Source organism: Pteropus vampyrus, unplaced genomic scaffold (assembly GCF_000151845.1).
Source record: "Pteropus vampyrus isolate Shadow unplaced genomic scaffold, Pvam_2.0 Scaffold182, whole genome shotgun sequence".
NCBI lineage: Eukaryota > Metazoa > Chordata > Mammalia > Chiroptera > Pteropodidae > Pteropus > Pteropus vampyrus.
The window spans coordinates 2,158,819-2,182,967 of record NW_011888963.1 but is presented as its reverse complement, the minus strand read 5'-3'; the positions used below and the strand labels follow the sequence as shown (position 1 = coordinate 2,182,967).

Genomic DNA, 24,149 nt, shown 5'->3' with positions numbered 1-24,149 from the left:
AATATAATAATTTTCTCCAAGACACATTATGATAAAACTGTCTAAAATCAAAAAGAAAATTTTAAAAGCAGCAAAAGAAAATTCTTTCATATAAATGAATCCCCATAAGGTTATTAGCAAATTTCTCAGACTAAAGGTTAGGAGAGTGTAGGATGATATATTCAAAGTGCTGAAAGAGAGAAATTGCCAACCACGAATATGCAGCAAGGCTTGCCTTCAGAAATGAAGAAAAGATAAAAAATTCCCAACACAAACCAAAGCTGAGGGAATTCGTCACTACTAAACCTGTCCTATAAGAAATGTTGAAGGAGTTCTTCAAACTGAAATGACATGATGCTAATTAGTAACATGAAAATATACAACACAATAGTAAAGATAAGCATATAGTTCATTGATAATACTCTAATGCTATATAACATGGTGATATGTTAACTATTTTACTCTAGTATAAAAAGTATTTAAAAAGTATTAAAAATAGATGTAGCTACAACAATTTGTTAATGGCTATACCACATATTTTAAAAGGCAAATTGTTATTCAAAATCATTAAAGGGGACAGCTTTTATATGCAGTCGAAGTTAAATTGTCAACATAAAATAAACTTATATTTATAAGATATTTTATGTAAGCCTCATGGCAATAACAAAGCAGAAACTATAATAGATTTAGAAATATAAAAAGAAGGGAGTCATGGTATACCACCATGGAAAATAAGTAATTCACAAAGGAAGGCAGCAAGTGAAGAAAGAAATAAGGGAACCACAAAACAGGCATGAAACAGTAAGATGGCATTTGTAAGTCCTAACCTATCAATAATTACCATAACTTTAAATGGATTGAATTATTCAATCAAAAGACATAATAAGAGTGGCTGGATAGTTTAAAAACAAACAAAAAAAGCTTTATGCTGCCTACAAGAGGCTCACTTTACATACTTAGGCTCAAAGTGAAGGAATGAAAAAAGATATTCTATGCAAGTGGAAACCAAAAGAGATCAGGAGTAGCTATGCTTATATCTGACAAATTAGACTTTAAGCTAATAATGGTAACAAGAGACAAAGGTCATTACATAATGATAAGGGGGTAAATCCATCAAGAAGATAAAAAATCATAAATATATATGCACTCAACATCAGAAGCACCTAAATATATAAAGCAAATACTGACAGATCTGAAGGGAGATACACTAATGGTTGAGGACTTCAATACCCCACTTTTATTTTTTAATTAATTTTTTATGGTGACATTGGTTAACGAAATCCAGTAAGTTTCAGCTGTATATTTTAATAATAAGGCATATATATATATTTACACTATGTGTTCAATATCCTACTTTTAACAATGGATAAATCATCCAGACAGAAAATAAACAAGGAAACACTGGACTTGAACCATAGTTTACGGAAAGTGGACCTAAGAGACATATATGCAACATTAAATCTTACAGCAGAATACACAATCTTCCCAAGTTTACATGGAATATTCTTCATGATAGATCATATGATAGGTCACAAAACAACTCTTAGCCAATTCAAGATGGAAATTATACCAATTACAGGGATAGATGATAGATGATAGATAGATGATAGATAGATGATAGATGATAGATAGATAGATAGATAGATAGATAGATAGATAGATAGACAGATAGATAGATGATAGATAGATCGATCGATCGATCGAAAGAATTGAAGATTATGCAGCCATGAGAAGGAAGAAAATCCTGCCACTTGTGACAGTATGGTTGGAACTTGAAGGCATTATGCTAAGTGAAATAAGTCAGAGAAAGATAAACACTGTATGATATCACTTATATGTGGACTCTAAAAAACCCAAACACAGAGAAATAAAGTAGAATGGTGGTTACCAGGGGTTGAGGGGGTGAGGGAAGTGGAGAAATGTTGGTGAAAGGGTACGGCCTTCCAGTATGAGGTGAATAAGTTATGGGGATCTAATATACACTATGGTTAATAATATTGTATTATATACTTGACGGTTGCCAAGGTTTTTTAAATTCTAAGTTCAAATGTATTTTTGATAATACAAAAAATCATTGAAAATCAGAATACTTATCAGAAAAGAGCACAACTTTAGTATTAAATATCTCTATGAAATAACTTGCAAAGTTTGACAAAAATGTACCCTTAGAAAGTTGTTATTTTTAAAAAGAAACAAAGAAAAAAATACAGTGTAAGGAGAGTAAATTTTAAATGTTCTCACCACAGAAAGAAATGGTAATTATGCACAATGTGATGGAGCTGTTAGGTAATGCTATAGTGGTAATGATTTTGCAATAGATAAGTGTATCTAATCAACACCCTGTATTCCTTAAATTTACACAATGAACATGAATAAATATCTCAATAAAGCTGGAAAAAAATGAAAGTAGGCATTGTATATGATTGAAGACCAAATATGGTATTTAAGATAGTTCTTTTGAAAAGAATTGAAATATTTCTATAAATATGCTTTTGAATTTACTATGTGAGAAAGGCAATTATTTTCCATACTAAATTGTTTCTCTTAACTTCTCCAATATTCTTTATATTTTTAGTTTATCTGTAAGTTAATATATCCCTTTTGGAATACAACTTGATCATCTTGAATGTTTGCACAAACACCCTCTGTGACACAAAAGGTGACCTTTGGTTTATGATGGTCTAATTGTAAGCCTGAGGGGCACTGCCATGTGTTATTGAAAAGTTCCCTAGAGTTCCACTAGATCTCAGGTCTTATCTGACCTGATTGTAGTAAAGATGTTTCTGAGGCAGTTTCTAAACTAAAAGAAAATGTAATTTAGTTTGTTTTAATTGTGCTTCATCAGATACTAGAATATATTTAAACACTAAACATTTTAAGAAGTCTCAGGTTGGACACCTATGTGTTAAATCAAATGTGGCCCTATTCCATCTCTGACCCAGTGGTCAGCATGTGTGCAGGATAGCCATAATCTCCACAGGTATCTAGAGTATACAAAGTCTATTTTCATTTTTAAGTTAATTTAATAATCCAATAATGAGATGACAGTAACTATTACTTCCTAGTGTGTCATTTGGTACTTTGGAGCTTTCCTTATTTTTGTTCACTTTGATAGATGACTTTTCAAATATAATAAATTTCTCCTTAGCAAAATATTTAAAAATAAATTTACTGAATAGTGAGTCCTTTAAGATCAGAGAGTTATCTTATTCATTTTTGTTTTTTGCCAGCACCGAACATGGTATCTGTCTTATATGCAAGAAAGGATGAATTAATACTATTAAACTGAACTGTGTCTTTAAGAAAAGATTGTCTCTTTAAAAGTATTTTATGGTCTAGGCCAGCACTGTCCAATAGGACTTACTGAAATGATGGGCATGTTTTTATATTTGTGCTGTGCGATGTGGTTGCCAATAGCTGTATGTGGCTATTGAATATTGAAACATGGCTAGTATAACTGAACAACTGATTTTTTAAATTGTATTTAATTTAAATTTATTTAAATTTAAATAGCCACATGTGGTTAACTTGAACTATACCGGATAATACAGAACTAGATCCAGAAAATTTTATATGTGCTCAGGAACAACAGGGTTCTCTCAAATGCTGACCTTGATCAGGCAACTTCCTATGTTCTCTCCATTTTTTTTCAGTATGTGTGCTGCCGAAGCGAGCACTATTCTCTCCATTTTTGAAACAGATGCTAGAGATTTACCTTGTTTTCCTCTATTTAAATTGGCTTATACCCAATTCATCCATTCATCCATTCAATATTTATCATTAAGTGCTAGGGACTCTGCGGGATGCTAAGGAGAAAAAATTGAGCAAGACAGGTCATGCTCACAAGCAACTTACAGTCTAGTATGGGAAGAAAGGTTAGTAAACAAATGTGGTAGCACAGGGCCCAGTGTTAATAATCCCTGGAGAAGATAAGAAAGGCCTCACAGAGGGTACCGTGAGCCATGAAAAATGAGCAGGCATTTCCAGGTGAACAAAGGAGGGAAGGCATTTGTTATGGGTTGACTTGTGTGCCTTGTCAATTCAGAGCACCCCCCTAAACCCTAGTACCTCTGAATGTGACCTTATTTAGGAATAGGGTCACGGTATGTAATTAAGATGAGGTTATACTGGAGGGTGGGCTTTTAATTCAATATGACTGGTGTCCTCACAAAAAGGAGAAATTTGGATACACAGACACACACAAGGAAAACACCATGTAAGGATTGGAGTTCTGCTGCCACAAGCCAAGGAACCACCAGAATCTCAGGGTGAGGCCTTGAACATGTTCTTCCCCAGTGCCTTCAGGATCATGGCCTTTCTGATACCTTAATCTCAGAATTCTAGCTTCCAGAATGGTGAGATGATACATTTCCGTTGTTTAAGCCCTTTAGTTTGTGGTGCTTTATTATAGCTAATACAAACGAATCAAACTAATACAGCATTCCTGATCAAGGAAACAGTGTTATGAAAGCAAGGCAAATAGGCCGTGGAAGATGTTTATGAAAGTTCTGTTTTGTGATTACCTAACCAGGAATTTTGGAAGGGAAAAAAGTAAAGCAAGCATCAGCCTAAATATGACAATTTCTTTTATAAATATTTTTCTACTTTTAGGGAAAACTAAGGATAATAATGTTTGGGGTGAAATTAGGAGTATATTTTGCTAAAATGTATCATGAATTTAAAAAATGTTTACTGATCACGTCAGAAGAGTTTGTTTATTAAACTTGTCTCCCTATATAGTTATACGACTATAACCCCCCAGTAATAAGACTATAACCCCCCCTCCCAAATCCTTGCATAGACTATATGAGGAAATATATGAGAGCTACATTTTCTATTTCTGATATATATACTTTGGGGGAGAGTGTTCATGAGCAGGAACTGGGGTAGGAGTCACACACTGGGTGGCTGCAGCTAGAAATATATTTATCTTGGTAGGATGGTGCCCTAAGGCCCAACCTCACTTCTCCAATTATCACTGGGATGGATGAGATTGGAATCTGAGAGGCCAAGTCAGAGTCCAGAAGACACCAATAACATTGTTAACTTCTAAAAGCCACATCCTTTGCAAAGGAAGAATAGTCAGACCTCAAATAGCCTTCTAGTCAGGATTCGGGAGTGAGAGATGGGAGCTGAGTGTTTGGTGCCATCCATCTTGTCCTTTATGTCCATGCATCAAACAGTAAGTGCCAAACATTAATTGAATCATAGGAATGGGTTAGGGACAATGAACTGTGGATGGCATTAAGTCAGTTAAGTGGTGCAAAAGTCATTTTGCAACAAATATGAATTAGTATTGATACGGGACATTTCTTACAGAGTTCGTAATCTTTTTAGTAAACCTAGTTAGTTTTCTTCTCTCTTTTCTTTAGGAAAAAGGCCCTCTCCCTCAGATCTTGATAATTGCCCCCAAACTGGTGACTCGGATCCTCTGGCTATTGCTAAAGGTCATCCGCCCATTGTTAGCAGAAATGGTGTTAAGCCAGACAAGGCCCTTAGAGTCCAAGAAGGGAGACTTTAGGCCAAAGACCTTTTTTACTCTTTAAGAAATATATTAACCAAGTCTGTTTAGCCTTTACTCATTTAATTGGCACTTCAGCAGGAAACTCAAGACCCCGTCCTGATTAAGGCAGAAAGGGAAAGAGCTCCATGAAACCCCAATAGGTAGGGACTATGGCCATTCTCAGCAGGAAGAAGATACAGAGAAAGAGACCTCCCATCCCTCAACATCCATACTCATAATAAAGGGGTTCATGGCTCTTAGAAAAGAGTTAGGCAGGAAAGTTAGGTAGAGGGTTTCAGTTCTGTCTGCAGACACTGAGGCCATCCTATTCTAGAAGGGGTCCACCCTAGTCTGCCCACAATTAAGCAAGCCATAAAGCATTTTTAGGATAAAAGTAACTTCCACAAAGAAACAAGCAGAGAATTAGGTACTAGTTCAAGCGAGTCAGTCACTCGCACCTGCACAATGATGACCCCAATGACCTTCTACTCACCTAAACTTCATTATACCATCATAATATAATGCATATGCCTAGAAGTTCATTAATATCATTATAACAGATTGAATTCTGGGAACAAACATGCACAGAAAGAAAATGATGAATCACTGAGTCCTGTCAATCTTAGTTGTCAATCAAGGAAGCTCACTCCTCTATGAAAAGTAACCACCCACAGCAAATAGAAATAAAAACCCCAAAGGCTTTGTTACCAGGCCTTTTGAGCCACGCTTCTCTTGCTCAGGCCTGCTTCCATGTCTGGAAGTGTACTTTCCCATCTAATAAAGCTTTTCTTTTCTGCTGTTATTTTGGTGCATTGCTCAATTCTTTGTTTGAGACATCAAGAACCTTAACAACGCTCCAGGAGAGGATTCCCATTCTCCAGTAACAATATGTTTAAGCTAGCTGGAATAATTTTTAGTAATTAAAAAAAGTTATGCCAATGATGAGGTTCCAGAGCTAGCCTACTACAGACATCATGAACTAATTGAGAGTTCTGCATACTGAAAGAAGGTAATGTGGTTTAGCACAGCAAGGAACTAAAATTTTTTGCTTCATTACTGTAAGAGTTTTCTTATGAAACGCACTACACACATCACACATGCACGCATATACATACACAGGTGTACTCATGCATGCACAGTTCTCTGATTCTTTTTAGTACAACCTTTCTTCCAGTGCTTCCCTATCTTTTGGACTACAAACAACACTCCTTCTTCAAAGGTAGGGCCACTTAAAGATCTTTCCTTACCTGAAATTACTTCTAAACTATTCTCTACTGTCAAAATTCCCTTTAAAATTCCAGATTCTTTGTAAAATTTGCTTGTTCAAAAAGCAAAATAAGACTAAGCAAAGGCACCAAAGCCTTTTCTTGTAAGTACAGGCCACACTCATCTGCATACCTTCATGTTCCCTTCCTGTCTCTCTCCAAAGTACTCTCTCCCAAGTCACCTCTTGGTTCTACATCCAATGCGCAAATTTTTAACGTATATCTTTCTCTTTTGTTGTCATTTACTGGAGTTTATCTTTCTTAATTTTAGTTTCTGGTTTATTTTTATGGGCCTGAACCTACTTGTGAGGAGCCCTCTCTGCACTGAAAGTGTTGTCATTGCTTGTCTTATTGTTTTAGGTGTAGGGTTAGTTGAGTAGGCAAGTGAAACCAAGAGGAGTGGTAATAAAGAACTATTTGCAAATTGGGGCCATGAGAATGATTACAGAGGTTGGAGACAGAACATGGGATGGAGGTTAGAATTCTAAAATTATTTCAGAGGATGACGGTGGAGCAGTCTGACATTGGCTAAAGTGGCAAGGCTAGGACAGGCCCAGGGTTGGGAAATTTTGCTGGGAGATTCATAGAAGAATCAATACAAGAAACACTGTGGCCTTTGTATCTCTAAACTGATCCATGAAGCTTTTTGTCTCAATAGTTACATTATATCTATCAATGGACACATTTTATTCCCGATTGTCACCTTTGCAGAATTTGATACTTTTCATCATTTTTTCCACCCCATTCTTCACTTTTTCCTTAAAACTTTTCCTCCCTTAACTTTTGTGACTATACTTCCTCTTGCTTTTCCTTCTGACTTGGTTTTGTTTTTGGCTCTTTGTTATATATGTCCCTTTAATGTTACCCGCTATTGCACATGTGCCTGGAATAACTGTCTACTTTCAAGCTTGAATTAAGCTTGTGATTTACATACTACATCTTAGTTTTAGACGGCTCCCCTACATTCTTTCAGGAACTTGTCCATAATAGGTCTCAATATTTTGTTCCTTCCTCACAAAGTTACTCTTCCTTCTCGTTTTTTGATCCTAAATTATGGCACTATTAAAGAATGCCCCAGGCCAGGAACATAAATTCCTTCTTCTGCTTTACCACCAACAGTAGAACCTTCTAAACCAGTTGTTCTCAAAGTGGGATTCTCACATCACCGGCAGAAGCATTACCTGGGAATTTGTTGGAAATTAGAATTTTCAGGTCCCACTCCCAGACCTAGTACATCAGAAACTGTGGGTTTCTGGATCCAGCAATCTGTTGTAACATGTCTTCTAGGTGATTCTGATGCACATTAACTAGTGGTGGTTAATCTTAAGGGCCCATGGTTGGGCTTCAGGAGGACCAAAAAGCCCCTGTAACTGTCTAAAACCGATTGTATATCCACATAGATTTTTCTGAGTGGATAGCTTTTATTCCTTTTATTTTCAAATGGGTTCAAGGAATCCCATGTTTGGGACTGTTCCTTTCTTTCCGTTACTACCACCACTTACTCTTTGATCTAGTCCCTTTGCCTCTGGTTTGCATCCTTTTCAATGCATCTCCATGCAGCAGAGATAATGATCATTCTAAAATATGAATCTGACCTAGATCACTCTCCTGCTCAAAGGTCTTCAATGCCTCCCAACAGCTTATGATAAAGTAATCTCTTAGCATGATAAATACCTTTCATCAAGGTTTATCTTTCATATGCATCTCTAGTCATTCTCAGCCTTTGGTCTAGCAATAATGAACTTTGAATATTCTGGATCTCACTTGGGCTCTCCGACCTCCTTGCCTTTGTATACTCTGCATGCTCACTTTGGAAGGCCCTTCACTACTTCTCTCTCCCTTCTTGCCAGGCTAATTCCTATTCATTTACGATTCCATGCAAGCAACATCTCTTCTGGGAAGTCTTCAATTAGGACTAAGTTTAAGTGGCCTTCCTATAAGCCCCCAATTCTCCCTGTGCTTATCCATCTGGTAGTTCTCAAATATTTTGGTCTTAGGATCCCTTTACCCTCTTAAAAATTACCGAAGACCCGATGAGATTTATAGGCTATCTATATTTACCATTTTCAAAATTAAATCTGTGAAATTTAATATTTTAAAGCTCATTTAAAAATAATTATAAACCCAATGTGTTACTGTAAATGTATTTTTATGATAAAATGATATTTTCCAAAAGGGTTTTGAGAAGAGTGGCATTGTTTTACATTCTTCAAACCTCTTTAATGTCGGGCTTAATAGAAGACAGCTGGATTCTCATATCTGTTTGTGCATTCAATCTGTTGTGATGCTTTGGTTGAAACATATGAAGAAAACCTGGTCTTACACAGATAGGGAGTTTGAAAAGGGAAAACCGTTTTCACAGCCTTTTTAGATAATTCTAGATATCCTTTAATTCTACACCAAACTTGATCTATGGTAGTTTCTTAGAGTGCAGTTGCAATGTTGACCGAATCTGAAACCATACCAATAAACTTTTTGTATTCTGCTACACTAAAATCCATGGGTCTTACACTTTCATGACTTTTTAATTTTGTAATAGCATGCATTTGGTTATTTTGAAAATAGTTGTTCATTGAGTTGTAGAGATCTTCTCAATGTTACATACTTCCTTATAATGTCAAAAATACATTTGTTAACATCACTGCTATTTTTAGCGGAAAAGGCTTTAACTACTAGAAAGCTGTCAAGCTTGTGATGGATATAAGTTTGACAAAATTTGGATTTTGGTGTGAAAACTCAATCATATAAATGCTTTTTCTGGAGACTACCATCTTACTTCGGCATGCAGCAGAAGTACTTACCATGTCTTTACGCATATTAAATGTTTATGCTAGGGTGAAGATTTAATAAAATTAATAATTTTTACTCCTTTGTCAAGTCATTCTTAAGTTAAACTAGCTTATTTTAGAAATCTTAAAATTTTGTATGCTATGAGTGCAAGGAAGTGAAGAATACTAAATCCTGCTATTAGTGAGAGCATTTTGGTGCCATTGCCTTGATTCCTGCTAGGATGCCATCAGTTTAATGTATTATTGCTTTTATACTGTTAACAAAACTAAAAAAGTAAACCAAGTCTTAGTATTATAAAAATTAACCTTGCATACCCATTGAAAGTTGCCTTTAAGCCCATTAAGCTTCTGCAGATGGCATTTTGGGAACAGCTGCCCGTTTCACATACTATTGTTACTTGTCTTTCAGTAGGTTACAAGTTCTATGTGTATTGACTGTAACTGTCTTTTATTTGCCCTCGTATAACAACGTCTGGTGTATAAAACACTCAATGATTATTAATACCTGCGCAGTGAGCGAATAAATGACAAGTTATAAACAACGACCACATAGCCCTCATCTTATTGCCTCTGTCCTTAATAATTTGTTTTGTAAAATTTTCCACGTTTTTCCATAATTATGATGCTGGCCAATTTTTACAATAGTTGGGGCGGGGGAGCTGCCTGTATACAATAATGACGCGTTATAGTTTGATCAACTATCTGTGATGACTTAATAGTCATTCTGCCTTCGCAGTTCCGAACAAGCAGACCAGGCCTTGTCGTTCCCCAGTCTTACCCAGAGACCGGAAAGAGGTGGGTCTCCCACGTTATAGGAACACAAGAATTCGACCCAATGGTAGCCGGGTTAAAAAAGAATCCCTAAAAACCTTAAAGAGGAGAAAGTTGATAGAGCAACAGCCTCACGAACCCGGAGCCCCAGGCCGCAGCCTCGCGAGAGCCGCCCGGTTGCCGGAGCGACGCTTCCGGCCGGCGCGCGCAGCCCTGGGAGCAGGGGAGTTGGGAAATGGGCGGCTAGACCTGCCCGCCGCCTTGCATTCGCCAGCAGGAGCGCGCTCGCGGCCGCGCGCTCTCCGCTTTCCCGGCTCCGTCGCTGACGCGTCGTAGACGTTGGGAAGTGGGAGGGAGCGGCAGCCGGACCGGGATGAACAGCGGCGGCGGCTTCGGTTTGGGTTTAGGCTTCGGCCTCACCCCTACGGCGGTGATTCAGGTGACGAATCTGTCGTCGGCGGTGACCAGTGAGCAGATGCGGACTCTTTTTTCCTTCCTAGGAGAAATCGAGGAGCTGCGGCTCTACCCCCCGGAGTAAGTGCTCGAGCTCGACTGGGGGAGGGGCGAGGGCGCCATAGAGACCTGGGGAACCGAGGCGCGGGGCAGAGGGTGGAAAGGGGCGCGCGGTGTCCGCCACGTGACCGCCCGGGCTTACCTTGGTGCCCACGTTTGATTAGGGGACCGGGGCCCGGAGCCCCTCGGTCCCGCTCTGCTTGTTAGTGGGACATTAAGGTTTATATCTCTGCACCGATCCCTTACAAAGGTTGCCTTTTTCGTGCCTCCCCGACCTTGTGGTCGCCGCCGAGTCCACCAATTCGGTGCCTCCCCCTCCCCTTTTTTTCCCCCCGAACTTAAGATGGCCGCAGGTGGGCCCCGAATAGTCCTCTCGGCAAACGCCTGCCCTGCAATGTGAAATTCGCAAAGACCGCCTGAGAAATTGTCCAGTTCTAAGGGCCTCGTGTCAAGCCGTTATTGCTGCGGGGAAAGCCTGGAATTAGGGCTGTATTTGTTCCCAGGGTGGTGTTCACAAATTTAGCATCATCTTGGTTACTTTAACAAGATCATATCGATTCACCCTTTTGGCAGCAGATTAAAATTTCTTCTGGAAGGTCACACTGCCCTAAACCTTCCAGAAAAAAGTATTGGTCAGTGCAGGATTATCTCTGCTCTGTACTCTTAAAAAAGTCCGGATTTTGACTGGCATTCACAGGTCGTGGACACATTTTTTAAGTAGTGTATTTTGATTTCCGTTGTGCAGTACTATTTACCCACAGAATTTGTAAGGGATTTGTGGGTTGTTCAAATTCTTACACGCATAAACTTTTTTAAGAAAGAACTTAGAATCTTAAAATTCCCAGTATTTTGTTTATCCTGTCAAAATCTTTTGAAAGAAGGGAGAGTAATTGTCCAAGATTTCTTTTTTAAAAATTTGTATTTGATTTTTGGTTTATTTCATAGTGATGCATGCAGATCTATTTTTAGTTTTCTGAGTATATCTCATTGCTGCTGCGTAGGTATTGACAAAAGTTGGTATTTGGATTTTAAATATTTACTTTTTAAGGTTTTCTCCTCCTTTAGTTTTTGCTCTGAAGTAATTTGTTCTGCATACAGCAAAGTTGAAAGAACACTCATGTTCCCTTCACCTGCATTCATCATTTGCCACAGTTGATTTTTCTTTCCCTGTGTTCCTCCATCTCTACTTCTGAGCACATTCACATTCCCTCCTTCCTTTCTTTTTGAAAGTATGTAGTTGTAAACATCAAGACTATTGTTCTAAATTCAACTACTCAACACTTAAGTATCTACCTCTTAAGAAGAAGTACATCCTCCTACAGTACCACCATATTATTAACATGTCCAAGAAATTTAACATTGATAAAATAATATATTACATAGTTTATATTTAAATTTGCCAAATATTATAATGATTTTTTCTTTTTCTTGCTCTAGAATGTAATCAGAGACTACCCATTGCATTTAGTTATCTCCATTAGTCTAGAACAGACCCCTGTCACCTTTGAAAGTCTTTCATGATGGTATTTTGTCTTGTAGTTTGTTTTGTAGAATGACTCAATGTGGGTTTATATAGATTGTTTCTACATGATTAGATTCAGGTGATATATTTTTGTCAAGAGTACTTCGTAAGTGTATGCGCATACATCATTGTTGACTGCGGCATATAAGCTTTGAATATCTTATTTAACTTGAAAATACTTTCAGCTATCTTTTCATTTAAACACTCAGAACATTTCTTAATAATTGAGAAATGCTTGGAGGAGTGCTATATCCTGCAAGAATTGGAATCAAGCAGTAAAATATTTTGTATACAAACCTTTGTAAACTAACCTTGGTTGTGGTAATAAGGTGTCTTACAGGTAGAAGAAATATATCGTAGAATATTCTTCATTGCCAATATAATACCACTTATATAGTTGAAACCTGGCCTTAGGTGGCAGTATGCTGCTAGTTATTATCTAACACTTAATGGGCTATTTTTTGAAATCAAGTTTTAATTACAATTTAAAAGTCAAAGAAAATAAAAAGTTCTTAAACATGGTGCATTAATATGGAGTGCGTGTGTCACAAACTGTAATATATTTTGCAAAATTGTAATATTAATATAACATGTGGGCCAGGCAAAAATCCTCAACCAGTTTTTCTTACCATAAGTGTAATCTCTTATTCCTGTTTTTCAAAAATATTGACATGCTTTACTAATGGGTGTTTTTTGTTCTGTAATGAAGTCATAACACAGTCCTTATATTAAAGATGTGTTTGAAAATTTGAGCTGAAGTGAGTAAAAGTTCAATAGTAGTAGAGTTGAAGACAGATTATTGTATTGCAGTGTCACAGAAAGTTTTTATGATTAATCTTTGGAAATTGGGTAGAAATTTGTTTCAAATTTGGAAATACATTTCCTTAGTAGAATGTGAAAATAGTTTCTTATTAACATTTAAATAATTTAGTATGAAAATTCAGATTTAAAATTTTTTCGGCATGAGGCAGTGATTCAGTTTTTAAACACTAAGAACTAGTGTTGTAAACATTCATTGTAAACATTAAAAATTCTTATTTGTCATTTTTTTTGTGCTGCCAGATGATATGTCTGGAATTTCTCTTTTAACTTTTTGTATAATAATAAATGAATCTCATGTATTTACAACCTTTTTACAGCAGTAGGAAATCTTTTTATCAAGGTAAAACATGCATACAGAAAACTGCCTGCATAAGTATACAGCTTATGAATTTTTGCAAAGACATAACTGTGCAGCCAACACTCGGATCAGGGTTATGTACACCCTAAAAGTTACCCTGTGCTTCCTTTCAAAGGGTAATCCTATTTTGATTTCTACCACCATTTCTAACAACACCACCTGTGTTGATTTTTTATTTTGCTTGTTGGTTTTCTTCACTTCAAAAGTACTAATAAGAAAGATAAAATCTGTCAACTACTTTTTCAAGTTCATTTAGTTAGAAAAATTAATATAACCAGGGTAGTCACTTTATGAGAAATAGAGAAAAAGAAACACCACCTGTGATCCTATCACCCTCTCAAAACCTCTCACCATTTCCATGTGTTTCCTCCAGTCCTTTTTAAATACTTTTTTTTTTAATATGGTGTAATCAAAGGATTTATACACTGTGTAATAAGCATTTTTCATATTGCTGTTTTATTTATAGTAATATTTAAAAACATCTTTCCTAAGCGATTGTGTATTTTTGAAATACTCTTATTGGAGATTATATTGGTTGCCTTTTTGTGTGTGTGTGTGTCACGTCAGTGAATTTTAGCTAGAAGAATTTGAAAATGCTTACTTTTGATTGTCACCCATGATTGTAGGGCTTTCTGGCATTCATAAGAAAGCCTTATACAAGGAAGAATTGTGCCATCCAGAGTGACACCAGAACCCTACCAAGAAACCTTGTTAAAATGTGTTAGTATTTTCATAAATACACTAAACTATATAACTACATAAAAAGTATATAAAACTATGTACTTTGTCCATGTTTTGGACTATATCCTTTTTGATAGATCCTCAAAGAGTATATGTTAATATAATAAAATATTGGACATATTATTACCACATTGACTTTTTAACAGATTGTACAGTGTCATCACCATGTTTAATGAAAAACAATCAGTTAGGACCCAGGAAATTATGATGCTCAAAAAGTTAGTTTTCTGATTTCTGCATGAAACTCACCGTAAGAAATAACTGATTTTTTTTTTGAGAAACGATTGTAGAAAGTTTTATATTAAAAAAAAAACAAACTTGGTTCAACAAATGAAGTCAAAATAAAATATGCTTTCTTTAGAGGCATATATTTAGACAAATGAAATAAGTAACCCCCTTTTAAAAATTAAAACTGTAGTTCAGAATTACATTTTAAAGTTATAATCCTATTTAGTTAAAAAACAAATCTAATAGCTTGGATATACTAGAGAGAAAACTATAAGATTTGGAAACATACTGATTAATAGATAAAATACATACTGAGACATTTTTACTGATAAATGTTTACTGAGACATTCATCATAAGTATTTAGATTTATCACTGTATCATATTTTATCCTATAATGTTCAAAAAGTGTTACTACTTTTCTTGAAAAGCTCAAATGTTTACATTTGCATAAAGTAAATATAAAAATATAAGTTGATCTTTACTCTGTATTTTAAGGAAGGCAATTGGAGATGAAGGTGAAGAAAATTGCTTAAAACAGTGGTGTTGCCATGTCTTCTAGTATCCACACTCCTATGATGATGCTGTTCAAAACAGACCAGAATTTTTTAATTGGTTCCTGGGCTTCTCAAATCTTAGCGACATGTCTTAACATGTAGTTGCTTTACTAACCAGGCTCACATTTCCCATACTTGTTTTCAATTTGAAAAGATAGGGGTTTCAAGTAGGGCTATTTGGAAATGTGTTTTTAGTTTTTAACAGTGATTATTTAGGTTTTCATTATTTCACAAAAGGATCTGTCAGTTTAGGAAATGTAGTTACAGTGGGTGGCTTGTCAGATTCTGGAAGATTTCAGTGCCTAGGGAGTATACTTGTTGCAATTGCTAGGGCTTCAGTAGTTCATTGTAATCATAGATATTTTTGGTTGCAAAAGACAGAGTACTCAAGAAAAGACATTATTGAAAAGATGGAGTTTTCCTTAAATTGGAGAACAAAGACTAGCATAGCCAGGCCTCATGGAACCTGCAACTGGTAACCAGAGAGGTATCAGCATCCAAGCTATAAAGCCTCTTCTCGGAGGTTTTGTCAGCTCTGTTTCTGTGTATCTGCTCAATATTGTTACACATGTATTCTGTACTTGCTCATCTGGCATCTGGCCCAAGCCCTGACTCTTAAGTGACTTTCCAGCCCAAGAGAGAGAATCTGATTGTTTCCAGTTAATTTGGTCAAGCCAAGCAAATTATATGTTGCTGGTTAGCCAGTGAAATGGACTCTGGTGTCATGGCTAATCAGTTGTGGCTAGAAGCTCACAAGATCTGTTGAGGGTTTCACATAAGAAAGCTGATAAGGCTTGTGCTGAAACTATATGAATGTCTTGGTAGCACATAAAGGAGGGGTACCTAATCATTTAGCTATCTTAAAATGGCTTTCTAGAAGACTGGAAACTTGATCCCTGAAGAAAAGTGGAATTACCATTCAAAGGAGTTGGAGAGAACATAATTAAAAAATGGAACAACATTACAAAGATGGCCCAGATGTTGTGGGAGCTCCAAGTATTTTTATGCCTGGATTTTGGGGTACATTTAGATGATAAAGTAACAACAGAGGGGTGTCTTTGAGGAAATGGTGGAGTGACATGAAATTTAGGGTTTAGAAAGATCACTCTGGCAGTTTTGTGGAAGACCATTAATATGGAGTTGAGATTGGAGGTAGTGTTTTAGGAGCCATTTTAGTAATACAGATGAGAAATGATGGCCTGAATTAAGGTATTAATAATGAGAATGATGAAAGGATTAATGTGACAAATATTTGGGGGGCAGCCTTCACAGGATTTAATGAATAATTGGATGAAGAAGAGGGAAGGGTCAGGAATGAAAACAACCCTCAAAACTCAGGAGTTTGATAAAAACATTATTTCTTATACTAAACTGGTAGAGAGGAAACTACTCATTGCGGTCACTCACTCTGCGTATCAGCCATCCATCTCGCGAATGTTGCTGGTGCCTGTGGCAGAGTAAAAGAGCTAACTAAACAATGGTCCTTAAAAGCTACTAAATAATGACACATCAGTTCTGATATTTAATTGGCCAGAGCAAGTGGCATGGCTACACTTCAGAGAACAAAGAAATGGAACATTACCATGTAACCAGAAGATTTGGAAATATTTGGTAAACAGTACTAATGGTGGTCACATTAGTGAATCCCAGTTTTCTGACTGGTAATGTGGTGTTTGTCTTTTAACTGAGATATGAAGTATAGGACAATGGGCGGGACTGGTGAGGAAGGAGAATGATCAATTTTAAGACTCAAAAGTTAAAGGTGGGTCCTGTGACTATCAAGGTGTATAATATTCCAGCAGGCACTTAAATCTGGAACTCTAGATAGAGCTCAGGAGAGGCCTAAATTGGAGACTTGGTAATGTAAAGGTGAGTTAAGTCTGGATGTGAAATGTATTTACCTCAATAACAAATACAGGTAGTGCTTGACTTAGATGTTGAGTAGGAGGATTGTTCGAGTGGGCTGGCCTGAAGCCTGAATTGATGATCGCCTTAGGCAGGAGTGAATTGAGTTGAGTTGCTTTGGGTGAGAAAAGAGGTAGAGTTTTATTTTTATTTTTGCAACTTTTAATTAGCCTGACTAATTAATATATAAATAGTTTCAAGTTCTAAATGCAAAAACATTTTATTATCACAGTTTGATTAATAGCATAAATATGTATATTTAACTGTTATCAAGGTGGATTTATATGTGAAAGATTTTTTATCTTAAAAATGATGAATATTTGTGGAATTAGTAATTAAATAGTACATTAAAATTATTTTAAAATTCTTCATTAGTTGAATGATAGTTTCCATGTATTTGGAATTAGATTATTAGACTTTAAGTCCTATTTTGCCATTTACTAGATCTAGGACAATGGTCAACTTCCTTGACCCGTTAATTATTTATTTTTGTAAATCTTTATTTTTCACCTAGAGTTTGACACTTGGTATTATTTTATTCTTTGATCTGTTTTGTAAACTAAATTATTGTTATTGCACAAGGCATATGTGATATTTTTCAAATGATCTCTTAGTATGAAAAATCTTAATGTTTTAGAGTATTGTACATTTGTTGCATATTAGGTGTTTGTCTAGTTTGGGTATTTTTTTCTAGCTAAAAGTAGTTAAAAATTTCAATTGAAAATGATTATGGACAGGTTGACAAAATGATCATCCATGAAGATAGTATATTTTGGAATCTAATGAGATGGATTCATATTATGGAAAATTGCTTTAATCTGTGCTTTGTCTTGCTTTTTTGCTATAGGCTTGCCTTTGAGTGAACTGAATGTAGTAATAAAGGTTATAGCACTTAGTGTTTTCCTCTTTTGCATATAAAATCTGTAAAATTTTGTTTGTGAAATCTTTTGTTTGGAAAATCACAAAGCATTGAAGTTGCTTGAAGTAGTCTAATATATGCAAAAGACCTTAATTTTAATTCCATGTTATTTCATTTTTTCTAATACTGTTAGGAAGTTTTTAGTGATTTAAATGTGCTGGGGAAATCACAGAAGGAAGGGTTGGAAGTGGTTACGAAGTTTGAAGTCTTGAGGATTGAGGTTTTTGCCTATTGATGATAGTACACTGGTTGGACATCTTTGGGTTAAATCAACTGTTTTCACGTTTTGCTCAAATTAAAAATTTACTAATTTAAGTTTCAGGTTTTTACAAATAAGGCTATAGGCCTGCCTAGATTTGCCTTGCAGACAGATTACCATTAAAAGAGTTAAGTTTTGCCATCTCGTGTCTTAATATCCTTAGCAACAAAAATTCTTGTTTTGATTATGTAAGATTATGGGGAGCGCTAAGAAAAATTAATGAAAATGACAAAACCAACCAAATGTTTATTAGTCTGATTATTATTTTTTTTATCTTGCAGCAACGCACCTCTTGCTTTTTCTTCCAAAGTATGTTATGTTAAGTTTCGTGACCCATCAAGTGTTGGCGTGGCCCAGCATCTAACTAACACGGTTTTTATTGACAGAGCTCTGATAGTTGTCCCTTGTGCAGAAGGTTGGTATCTCACATATTTTTTTCTTTTATTTTAATCTCTGCTCTGTCTGTTACTGCCTTTGTTAGTAGAAATTGGCAAGTAGCTAGTATTGTGTGTGTGTGTGTGTGTGTGTGTGTGTGTGTGTGTGTGTGTATGAAATCTGGAGAAGGAAAGAATTTTTAATAAAATATATTAAAATGGCTCTTATTTAAGTTTGAGAAATAGCTTAAACATTTAAAAATTTGTAAGTTACTCGACTTCTCTGGTTTGCTTTGGCTTTCTCTAGTCAATTTGTAAGTTGTAAAGAAAGCTTTCTGAAATTAAAAAATTAAGTTGGTAGAGAATATTATTTTAAATGTGTGAATGAGTAAGCGTTTGCCTTTGTTTATACAATATTAATGATATTACGTAAATAAAAAGTACACATTTTGCCAAATTTGGTTTGATATTTATGTTCATAAGAAAATATTCATGATTTAAGCTTTAAAGTATTCTCTTAAGATAATTTACCTTAATTGTTATTGAGACCATTATTTCATATTCAGTGTATATATTTGCTGTGCAACTGGAATTTTCCTTTTTCTTTTACTGGCTTTTTTTTGAGACGGGGGCGTACTTGCAGAAAAATCATGAAAAACAAATTTTCTCCATCAGGAAATAGTTGATGTAAACATGGCCAAAGCCTTATAGTTATTTGTTAAATTTTATTACAACTTGCTCTAAGAGCTAATTATTACTGATATTTATTTTTTAGTAACTTCTGTTTACAGAGCCACTCATTTAATAAGGGTCTGCCAAATTTGACAGTTCCGGTGTATAATTAACTTTTATTCAGAACACTGACTGTGGCTTGTGTACATGGATTTTAGAATTGAGTTATAATTTAAATGTGTTTAAAATATATTTTCGCTAGTGGATGATGGTAACTGTTTACAACATAAAAAAATTACCTGAAGCAATTTAATGTGCTTTCATATGTAATGTTTTAAAATCTCTTTTAGAAACCAGGCTAACATTGAAATAACTTAGTGTATAGTATAATAAACAGTGTGCTGCACTTTTCAAGGTTTTATGCTTATTTCAGAATGCCTATTCTGGGATGTCAAAAATATTACAATCAGATACAGTGAGTATCATTCTGTTTTTTTTAAAGTCCCAGAATAGGACATTCTGTATTTTTTCAGATAAATTTGAAAGTTTTATTTCCATGCCTAGGAGTTAATTTAGAGTGGGGTAGGGAGAATAAAAATGGATTAAAGTTAATTACCTGCTAAATCTATTCTTACCTATTCATCTGTAAGGGGACAGTGAACCCACAATTGGAGAGCAAGGTGAGACAAGAGCTAGTAATGGTTTAGTTCTGCAAACCAAGGTCATGCCAATTCCGCACTAAGTAAAATGCACGGGAAAAAGGAAATCAGGTCACAGGTTAATTAAATGGGAATACTGTGCCACCAGCAGCACAGGATCTTGTATTATGTTAGCACATTACTGAATTGGAAGCAAGAATTTTATCAATGTTGCTTTGTTGGAACCTTACTTTATTCCCATAGAATTTTCTATATAGTATTTGAGGAGCCCTGACCGTGATTTGTCATAAATGTTCAAGGTTGCGGGCATGTAGAAGTTCCTTTATTCGTTTGTTTAACTTGATGGAGATGAATAAATACACATGTAATAAATTTTGAATATATTTAATATTACCATTTTGAGATGAAGTTTACTGTTTTCCCAACTTGAAAATTTAAGCATATTTTTATCGCAGTTTAGGTTCTAAGTATTTTTAGAATATTTACAAAATAATTGGTATTAGAAAAACATTCAGATATATTTTTCATTAGTTAATCCAAATACAACCAAAAGAATGTCACAGTGAATTGTTAAAAGATCTGATTATGCACTGCAAGCAAAGTGATAATGTATTATATATTGTACCAAAAAAGATAGCAAAGTGACTTTGAAATAAACCAAAGGAAGGAGTTGCAGTGGAGTAAGTTTTATAAGAGAGACGTACTGTGGTGCTGTAAGCAGCCTTCTGTTTACTTCACTGATTACATTCTTTCCTTGATGTTACAGAAACAGCATTATGAAAGGAGTGAGAAAATCATAGAAAAAATTTTAAGAAAAGTTTTTTCTTTTTCTTTCAATTTGCTGTTTTTTCCCTAATGTAGGCAGTTTTGTGAGAAGATCCTAAGCTACATAAGTAATATCTGATGTATAGTAATTTCATGCATATTAAGCATTAGCTATTGTCAATGGAACAGACCATTTCAAAATAAAATATACTTTCATTATACTTGTCCAAATATGACCTTTTTGTTGTTACGTGCATCTCAGATTTATTTATATAAATGTTTTAACACTTAGAAAAAGATAAGATCAAACAACAAAGGTGTCAGCCTAATCATCAGTCATAACTTTATGTCCACATTTTCTGGTAGATGGATTTTGACTATTAATTTGGTTTTGTATGTTTTCTCTATGTGATATTTGTGCATTATTAGATGACTAGACTGGCCAAGGCAGACCTGTTACACTTGCCTGAGTTAGGCATTGTTTGCCATGCCACTAAACCTGCCGTCAAGTGAAACCTTCATTGGGGAAATGAGATCGGAGTCTGAACCGCAGAAGATGGACGCCCTGTCTCTGTTTTTTATTGTTTTACTTTAATTTCATTTTTTTTCTTTATTTTGTCCCTTTTTTTTGTTTTTGTTTTTGTTTTTGTTTTTGTTTTGTTAAATCTCTTTCACTTTAACTTGTGAGCTGGTTTTCCAGTTCTTTGTAAATGGTATTCCATTAAGAGTTCATAACATTGCATTGCAAGTTATATTGGGAGATGATCAGCAGAGCTCAAGCTTAAGATAAAATAAACTTTCACAGTAAATTAGGATACAGTGTTGTGAGGCTCAGTGTGAATCTTAATTGGTGTTTATAGGTTGATCAGGTACATTTTGTTCTTGAAACACTAAAACACTGATGAGATTCTTAGGTACACTTTCTGACCTCAGTGCAACATTTTTGCAGTTTTTCTCTCAGGCCTACATCTCATAAAAACCAACCAGTAGCATCCTTCTCCCTACAATTTTAGGCATACAAAATCATCAAGGAAAATAAGTAAATATTTGGTAACAATCTGGGGGTAGAGGACCAAAAGAGACTTTCACTTTTTATGATAGTTATTCATTATCGAAAATAACTTATATCTTTAAATTTTAAAGACTTAGTTGCCTATGTGGGAAATGAATATTTGAGAAACTGTTGAATACTTATGTGTTTGTTGAACTTTTTGTTGAAAAACTCTCAGGTTACTAGCTTCTAAATGGATTCTGAGATTAGGACTAGTACTTTAATACCGTAAGAGACATTGTTTTTCCTCAGTTGTTGAGTATAGATTGTGAAAAATGTTAAATGCTTATTCATTTTATACTTTTACATATTGATAGTATTTAGAGGGTAAATTTGGTAGAATTCTATCTTGGAAACTAAGCAGTGGAGCTTCTTTAAGTAACTTTAATAGTAATTGGAATAAGAAAAAAACTGTACTTACAGTTAGACTTAATATTTGTAATATTTTTTATTTTTTATACTGTGAGGGGCAGTGAGATTCAGATAACTTATTGGTATTTATTTTTATTTTTATATTTTTTTAAGCCAGAAATGAAAGGCTTTATAATATTAAGTGGTCACCTTTTGACCTGTGTTAAATAACATTTTTTTTGTGCATAGTCTTTTTAGACTGTCTTGTATGGATAGTTTTGCTTATTTAATTGATAAATAATATTAAGTTAGGACATTATTAGATTAGAGCCCTTAATTTGTATTTTAGGTGTATATATTAGGGTAGCAAAGCACAGGGTTTGCACCTTAGGATTTATCAGGATGTGTTCAGTTTTTATAAACATTTAAAAAATAATGCCTATTTATAACAAAACAGGTCTTATAGCAGTATAAAGAGTATAGTATATATGTGGGTATACAGATGTGTTAATAGTAGTAACTGAGAAATATATTGTTATTCGATGTTTTCAGTAAGGCCTACCTACCTTTTATTTATCTTTATGCATGTTAAAAAAAAATCTGTGCTTACACAGAATATACACTGAAATAATAAAATGACTTTGTTCTTGAAATTAGTAATACAGACTTAGATGTTGCAAAGATTAGAAAAAAAGATATTTGCTAAAGCTAATAAAATGTCATTTTTCTGTTCCTATAAATAAGGCGTAACCATTATTTAAAGCAAGTTTTCAAATCCATCTTGAATTCCATTCATGTTTAGAGATATGTTCAGATAATATCGTTTAGAGGTTTTCTTCTCTGCACATCAGGTTGTCTTAGAGTTTTTACCCCTAAAACCCAGCATGGTGCTTTTGAAAATTTACTCCATATGCTATTTTCAATTTAGTGTGACTTTGTACACTGTTTAAATTATTTTCGAAGACTCCATAATGGAAATGCATAGCCAACTACTACATAATTATGAATAAATAGTTCTTCTAAATTAGCTATATGTAGATAACTGTTTTGGAAAAATTTTTTGTGGGGTGGGCGAGAGAGAAGACCAAGAAAAATCCATGAAAGTTTCAATCCTTATCAGAATTAATTGATTAAAATTTAGTAATATGACAAATTGATATTCTAATTTCAGAGTAAATTTTTCAACTTTTAGTTGTAGGGATTTTTTTTTCTTCGTGTTTAGGATTATTATAGTAGTATTGTCATTATTAGTCAATTATGATGTTTATAAGCAAGTCATTTAGACATTAATCCCTCTTCAGATAAGTATGCATAAATTGGTTCTAAAAGTCAATGGTTTTAGAAGTTTCCTGAGACTAGGGAATTTTTTATGTTCTAAAAAATTTTAGCAGTTTTCTAAGGCATATTCTTTGGAACTGGATTCTTTTGGGCATCTCTGACATTGTTGGTAAGGTGCCTTATTAACTGAATGGGTGTAGGCTTCCTTTTAAATTCAAGTTGATTACATGCAGTAGGTGTTTGTTTTTTTTCCTGTCTGCTTGAAATTAAATAGAATTTATTGGAAGAGTTATCAAAATTGTTTGCATCACAACTAGGTAGTTTCAATAACAGGATAAGGTCACTCAGTAAGGAACAAATTTCAATTCGCACATATTTGTTTTTTCTTTTTCTTTTTTTTGACTAATTTGGTTATTTGCCATTTCTGGGGATTAAACTTTAAAAAATGTTCTTCTTTTCTGTATCTGATGTTCTGTGTGCTATTAGTGATGCAGCCAACACGAACGGTTGTCATGTGTAACACAACTTTCGATCACCGCGAAAACACCGTCCTGGGAAAGCGTCCATGCTTGATATCGTTTGGTTCATGAACATTAAGTTTCCAGTACAGGTGACCCATAGCTCAAAGTGTTAAATAATTGTCTACATTATTCAATTTTTAAAATAATATTCCATTAATGAGATTGTTAGTCTTTGAAGTTTTGCTCACTTTTATTTTTCCTAGTAGAGCAGGATAAAAGGAAAGACTTAAGTTCTAATTTATTTCTTTATACGGATCTGATAGATTCATTTATTATTATTATTTTTTAAGTGCAAGGGTAATTGTAAAATCATAGTGTAAAGTTCGTGTGGTGTTTCTGCTTTCTGTAA

General features: G+C 34.8%; 1 protein-coding gene across 1 annotated transcript in view; it reads left to right on the top strand.

Annotated features, from left to right (window-relative positions):
• The first annotated feature begins 10,527 nt into the window (after positions 1-10,527).
• The window catches only part of SREK1 (splicing regulatory glutamic acid and lysine rich protein 1), a 40,231-nt gene continuing 26,609 nt past the window's right edge, over positions 10,528-24,149 (top strand). Inside the window, exons 1-2 of the mRNA XM_011371062.2 lie at positions 10,528-10,841; positions 18,411-18,544. Coding sequence (XP_011369364.1) covers positions 10,681-10,841; positions 18,411-18,544 — 295 coding nt within the window. The 5' untranslated portion in view covers positions 10,528-10,680. The remainder of the gene's footprint in view (positions 10,842-18,410; positions 18,545-24,149) is intronic.